This window comes from Apium graveolens, chromosome 11 (genome assembly GCF_009905375.1).
Source record: "Apium graveolens cultivar Ventura chromosome 11, ASM990537v1, whole genome shotgun sequence".
NCBI classification, from domain to species: domain Eukaryota; kingdom Viridiplantae; phylum Streptophyta; class Magnoliopsida; order Apiales; family Apiaceae; genus Apium; species Apium graveolens.
In genome coordinates this window covers 137,586,181-137,593,364 of record NC_133657.1, presented here as the reverse complement: position 1 = coordinate 137,593,364, position 7,184 = coordinate 137,586,181, and the positions used below count along the sequence as shown (strand labels likewise).

Here is a 7,184-nt window from a genome sequence, read left to right as displayed (position 1 = left end):
TAGAGACAACACTATGATGTTTTAATTTAAGACATTAGGATTATTAATGTTTATGTTCTATCGATTATTCTCTTTATAATTTATTAATTCTCAATTTACTGCGATATAAATATTAGATTAATAAATGTCCTTGGAATATGATATGCAATTCTATATCTCTAAGTACGTGACTTAGAAATAAGATTATGAGAATAGTATCAATATTCCTGAAGGTCCCTAGTCGAGTATTAATATTAAGGGACAATAATAATGTATTAAGACTAGTGTATTTGTTGACTGATGATCACATCTCATTGATCATAGGTATAATGATACTAAAGTCAAAAACACAGGCATATGTATATGTACATGGTGTTGGACAGACCCAATGTGAGATTCTATATGTCTGTTGTGTCATAAGTAATTCTCACAGTGATAATGATGTAATGGTCCTTAGACTATACATTGATTCCATTAAAAGTTATCCTTGACCGGGTAATGATAAAAGTGGACTTCAGGTATATTATGAATCGTATGAGAAATATGAATGATCTAGATGGGATTTAACCCTCCTATTTTAGGAGTGATATTATTGGCCTCTTGTGTGAGCCAGACTATGAAATGCGTGGCCACGCTCAAATGTTGATTTGATATGATAGTCTACTCATTGATCAATGAAACTTGGATTAAACTATGATGAGGATGACACATTACATGCCTCTAGTTTAATCTATAATATTTGGTTAAAGGGAATATATCACACTGTACATTATTCATAAAAGGTTTAATCGATCACCGATTTAATTATTATTATTTGGGTAGCAATGATGTATTACTAGATGCCGCTCATTGTTTACAATGTTAAATTAGATTTAAAATTCGTTGCCAACGTAATAATAACCTATAGGGTCACACACTAAGAATGCTTGAAGGATTATTTAATTTAAATTGGATATAAATTATATTAAAGTAATTCGAATTATTTATAATATTAATTAAGTATGACTTAATTAATTAGATAAATATTGATATTTGAATTTACTAATATTAATTATGAAATTTATTTATTAAATAATTAAGTGAGACTTAATTATAATACAAATAGGAATTTCGAATTAATAATAACTCCTAATTAGTTAAGAGTTATAATTCGTTTTTCTACTCTATATATAATATCTCTTGTGTGGCTGATTTTGCAAGCAAGACTCTTACTAAAACCCTAGCCACCAAGAGAGAAGATGGAGAGGGCAAGAAGAAACGGGTTTGTGCTAGTACACATCCAATCCTTGAGTTCAAGCATTCGTGTGGATATCGATAGAGCGTAGATCGCGAGAGCGGGATGCGTGGTGATTGAACAAGCTTTGGATCTCCATTAGTCAACCAATTGGTAAAACTTCTTAAGGTAAACAATCTGATCTACGAATTAAATATATGTTTTTCGCATGGATCCTGCGGTGGGTTTCGAAAATTCTGATTTTTTATGTTTTTAATTACTGTTTCTGTTGCGTTTATGTGCTCGAAACCCAATAGTCCGGGTATCAGCAATGTACAAGTAGCTGGAGTGCAAGAAGCAAGGGGTTGGAATAGGATTTGGACTCTGAAAGTTCCACACAAATTAAGAATCTTCCTTTGGCGATTTTGTCGGAACAATAATCCTATTAGAATCGTAATCAGAAGTAGAGGCATTACAGTTGCAGTAGGCTATTCTATGTGTACTGGAGACATAGAACATCTCCTGCATCTATTTTTTGACTGTACATTCGCTAAAGAGTGTTGGCATTTTATGGGATTATCATATAATATGTGGGATATCGAAAATGTTGATGTATGGCTGCTTGAAAAATTGAACTTTGAGTCAGATGAGGTGTTGATAAAGATTGTAGAAGTGTTGTGGGGTGTATGGTTTGCAAGAAACAAATTTTTTTTTGAAAATACAAACATGACACCAGCAGTAGCTATGAACTGGAGGAAGAAACAAGTAGAAGACTGGAGACAGGCGAATAATAAGCTTCAAACACTACGCCATAAGTGGGCTACTGTAATACAAGTGTTACAGGAAGTGTTACATTTGCTAATAAATTTTTGTCTTATTGTAACACCTCTCAATTAGTGTTACAATAGCTATAAAATTAGTGTTGTACAAAAATGCCGGTGTTGCACAACATATAACACTAGCAGTTAGTGTTACATTAGTTACTTTTTTTAATTTTAAGAGATATTAAAGTGAAAAAACTATCTTACATTAGTATTAAAATTCTATTCTGGTTTATTTGTGAATGAAAATTGTAATATATAATATAATAAAATTTATAAAAATAAATTATACATAAATACTGAAATTACTTGTATGTTTTTTATTTAATAAATAATATTTTATTAATTAAAATTAAAAAGTAAAATAAAAAAAATAAAAAAATGATATACACTTTCCTAGGTGAATTATTGGGTGGCATTTTTCCCACCTAAATGAATAATTGGAATTAAACAAAACTCAGAACTCAGGACTCTCTCTCTCTCCAGCATTCTTTCTGGCCGACCCTCTTTTTCTCTCTCTCTCTTTGAAACCTCACCCGACCATTGCACCACGCATCTCTGCAATGTCATCGCACTGTCTCTAAAACCTCTTCGTATGTTTAGGATCTCAAATAATTTAAGGGATGAGGCTGATTTTTGAAATTAGGGCTTTGAATTTGAGTTCAAAATATGGGTTTTTTCAATTTTAAATTCAATTAGGGCTTCTATTTACTTGAACTTCAACTAATCGCTCTCTATTTATGTGTACAGGGCTTCTTCAGATCTTTGAATTTATAATGGAGAGTGACAAACTTGAAAGTGTCACCCCATTACAACCTCAATTTGACAAACAAATTACTTCTCAGGTTCTCTCTCTCTCTCCTCTGTTTATTAATAATGTAAAATTTGTGTGTATATGCATAACCAAGTAACAATCAGAATGCTTATTTTCAAATTATTACTGAAAAGAACCGCCGTGAAATTTCAAAGTACCTCTTTCAAGGTTCTTCATATTTCTATCCATTTTTAATTAATTTGTATAGATATGTATGTTTATCTTTACTATTGTGATGCTGTCTAGTTTGATATTTTACAAATATTTGAGATTTGAGGGTGATCGACCTAGGTTTCGTGACATGGATGGGTATCGTGCTGGCCCAAGAGGACCACCTGAAGAATTTGGCGGTGAGAAGGGTGGAACTCCAGCTGGTTGTTTCCTCGGATACTCTGACACTTCTTTTTTTACTAGCAATATTATAACTGATATTACACCTTATGTACAAGTAGGTGAAACCTCAACTTTGACGTCTTAATCTATTAAGTCAAGATTTTTAATGAAGATTGTGGTACTGACAGAATTATAGTTAGTGTTAATTTGAATTCTAGTCAACTATCTGACTTGGTGTTTAAAATACAGGAATTTCAAGCAGCAAGTCAACTATTATTGTATACATTGTTGATGCTTTACTCCTTTTCCTGCTCATACTTGCCTTGTTCCTATGGTATCGGTTGTATAGAAAGAAGGCTGAAAGAGGTAATGTAGTTATCTGGAGAATTTAAGTGCAAATAAATTTGGTCATATTGATTAGCTTTCTATGGTTGCAATTAAAAATACCTTTCATATTGACTTCAGAAGAATCAAATACCATGATTCTACTTTGGGGTTCGTTTAATTAATGTACATAATTGTTGTTCATTATACAGCTTCATCGACTTAGCTACAAGGAGCTATGTGCATCTGAGGACATGGCCAACGGAAGCCTTGACAATTTTTTATATGGTATGTTACTCTCAACTATCTACTAATTAAATCAACAACTTTATAGAATATATAAATATTACTAATTTCAGGTGAAAAATGGGGGACACTCAGCTGGAAACAACGGCTTGACATAATCTTTGGCATAGCTAGGGATAATTTAGTTTAGATAATGTTTAACTCATAATCTTTGGCATAGCTAAGGAAAATTTAGTTTAGATTTGGAATGTAAATAGAATGTATGCTTCTTGTTGAAAGGTTGTGGTGTATGTCTACTCTTAATTCAAGTAATTAATTCGGATAAGACTTAAATTTTTATAAGCGTAACTAATCAAGTACCTGTATGTTTTTAACATGGAGTTATTTAAAATTGTTGTCTATAAAAATAACAACTCAGATTAATAGGAAAATATGAAAAAATATGGGATTGATAGTAGAGAGGAGAGGAAAAAATTGGATGAGATGTTAGTATATATATCAATTATAGTGTCTTTATATGACAGAGGCAGAGGCCTCTACAGATAGGAAACTAATAGTCTTACTCTTACTACCTATACATTCTAAATGCAGTAGTTTTTTAACTGATATTTAATGTTAAATCTTTCATTTAAATATGGATAAGTATCAATTCTTTTATGTGCATCATTAATTATATAGTGATTCTAAGTGATTTGGATGCTTTACACAATTTCTGATTCACAAGATCATTACTTTGAAGAATGCTCGTTTTGATAACTACTACCGTAAACTCTTGGACAATGCCAAAAATCTGAATGCAGAAAAGAATGTTGAAGCCCTTAAAGTACTTGCTGATTCATAGGTATGTAGAATTGCGCATGTCTCTGTCATGACTTTGTTGTAGCCTAATACTCCTATTACATTAATATGACTGATTTTTCTGCCCTTTATTTTCTTTGAATAGCTAAATGATTTTATGTCCGATTACAGCAGTAATAAGGAATTCAGGGATTGGTATGTGAGGAGAATATTGCCATCACTGGACTTGCGGCAAGTAGGGATGGGAGACAGAGGAACCCGGATGTAATCTAGCACTTTTGTCGTAGTTATAGTATATACTCGGTTGTAGTAATTAATGTTTGGGGTAGTTTGTATGTTATATAGTAGTATGGTTTGGACTTGATACTTTTGCCTAGTAGTAATTGTAATGGGATTGGTATTTTTAAAACAGATCATATATTTTAAAATATTTAAAATTAAATGTTACATTTAAATATGTCGGTACAATAGATAAAACAGACTATTAGATTAGGCTATATGGCCTCACAGGAGGTCACATGCCACGTGGGCCCCACATGTGGGTCCCACTTATGCAATCTTAATCAAGCTAATGTATCACTCATTTTGCGTTACATTTGGACATTTTAGTGTTACATTAGTTGCCTATTGTAACGTTTTTGTCTCTGTTACAATAGATCACTAAAGTGTTACATTAGGGTGTCTATTGTAATTGTAATGCTCGTATACATAACGCCCCCTGGTGTTACAATAGATCTAATGTAACATTTTTTGGGCATATTGTAACACCATTTAGGCATTACAATAGCCCGCTTATGGCGTAGTGAAATAAATGCAGAACATTTGTCACCTTCTCCGATATCGAACATAAAATGGCAGCCTCGAAGTCATGGTGCTCTCAAAGTTAATGTTGACGCTGCAGTGACAGAAGGTCAGAACTCCTTTGCAATTGGTATGGTGTTTCGAAACAACCAAGGTCAATTCCTAACAGGGAGAATAAAGAGATTTGCAGTGGAGGCATAAATGGTAGGTGTTATCGAAGCTATTTCCTGGATTGACCGGTTTCAAGTATCTCAGGTGATCGTAGAAACCGATTCTCAACTCTGTGTCAATGCAATAAAGGAGAGAAGTGCAATCTCCTTGAGTTAGGTAACTTGATTCAACCCTGTAGGGCTTTGATCAATAGTAGCAATCGGGTGTTAGTAGATTTTGTTAGAAAGCATGCTAACAGGGTGGCACATCAAATTACCAAAATTCCTTGTACGCTTAATGGCTTCTTAGATTTCACTATCCTCCATCATTTTTTTGTGGTAGACAATTTTGTCGGATTATTAAATGATTTAATGAAGTTTCAATTTTTATCAAAAAAAAAAAAAGTCAGGGTATTCACGGTCTTCAGATTTTCGTTATCATGTGCACGAAACTGGGGGGTTTCACGAACTTCGGAATAGGGGTAAGACACGGCTAAATCCTACCTTTCCCGGATATTGCTCTGTTTAGCTGGGGTATGTTTGGTTTGACAGCCCATATCTCAAATCAACTAATCAAGACCCATTATCATACTACAAATAATCATCATCAGCTTTCTCCTTGGATTTGCGATTTTCTTCCTAGTGCTTAGCGATAAAGAGGCCTGTTTTATATAGCTTATGAATATTTGGAAGGTTGGGCAAGTCTAAGTTTAGGGTTTTGGAACAACTAGAATTGGGGATTTATTTGTAATTCAACTTTCCTCTTCCTCAAACTTTGTAAGAAACAAGGGATTTAATTTTGTTTTGGGCCTTTCGGCTTATAACTCTGACGGCTTAAGTCTCATATAAAATAATATGGAAAGAATGTTAAAAATAATTTTTTTTTTGTCAAAATTAGTAAAAATAACAATTTTTCGAATGAATGAATGATTTTAATAATTAAAATATCATTTGTATAAGATACCTAATGAGCAAAATAGATAATATATATCTCAAAATCAATATTTAGGACGACTGTCCCTCGATCATACATTTCGAACCCTAGTTTGACAGTTTCTTCCTAAACCGAGGATTGATATTATATTAAGTTAGGACTGAAATTATGTTAAGTAACAAGTCGCTCTAAAAATAAGTAATCAGTCGCTCTAAAATTTCAACGTGTTAGAGTAACGCCCCCAAACAATTTTCTTATACTTTTCAACAACCTTAATATAATGAACTAAACAAAACATGCCCCAAGTATCTCCCGTGATCTTGGAAAAGTTAAGATCAAATCTTCCGAATCTTAACTCAGTTTGCAATAAGCTTGGAAGGCAAAAGTTATAGTCATGTATATCTACCATGTATCCTAGATGAACTTTTATTTTTCGCTAATTAAATATATAATAACACTCAAAAAGGAGTTCATTAAAACAATGTCCTGCATGAACTTGCCCCTTCATGACTTTCAGAAATTTTGCAATCTAATGATATTATCATACAAATGCAGGACAAACGTATCATTTGGCGACCTTCATTGATGTCATAACACTTTGCTGGCTATTGCCCCTAAATTTTGGTCATGTCATGGTGATTTGAGATCCCACAGAAAATAGATGTCAGTGAACTGAAATTCTGTTAAAACTGGCTAATCGTCATATCCCTGAATAAAACGTTTGCAAATTACAATTTACAAGCAGCGTATCAGAGTAAGAAATGATATGCAA

At 32.9% G+C, this 7,184-nt stretch overlaps 1 protein-coding gene across 17 annotated transcripts; it reads left to right on the top strand.

Moving 5' to 3' along the window:
- Nucleotides 1-2,453: 2,453 nt before the first annotated feature.
- Nucleotides 2,454-4,975, top strand: LOC141697603 (uncharacterized). 17 transcript variants are annotated; one of them, XM_074502079.1, is made up of 7 exons: nt 2,454-2,606; nt 2,764-2,858; nt 3,119-3,201; nt 3,410-3,526; nt 3,697-3,772; nt 3,844-4,571; nt 4,674-4,975. In XM_074502079.1, exons 3-6 carry the CDS (start codon nt 3,133-3,135, stop codon nt 3,918-3,920), a joined length of 339 nt encoding a protein of 112 aa, XP_074358180.1. In that variant the 5' UTR covers nt 2,454-2,606; nt 2,764-2,858; nt 3,119-3,132; the 3' UTR covers nt 3,921-4,571; nt 4,674-4,975. The 17 variants fall into 17 exon arrangements, 16 of the variants coding, with proteins under 16 accessions (XP_074358180.1, XP_074358178.1, XP_074358167.1 ...); XM_074502077.1 differs by having other exon boundaries at nt 3,119-3,275; XM_074502066.1 differs by having other exon boundaries at nt 2,764-3,275.
- Nucleotides 4,976-7,184: the final 2,209 nt, after the last annotated feature.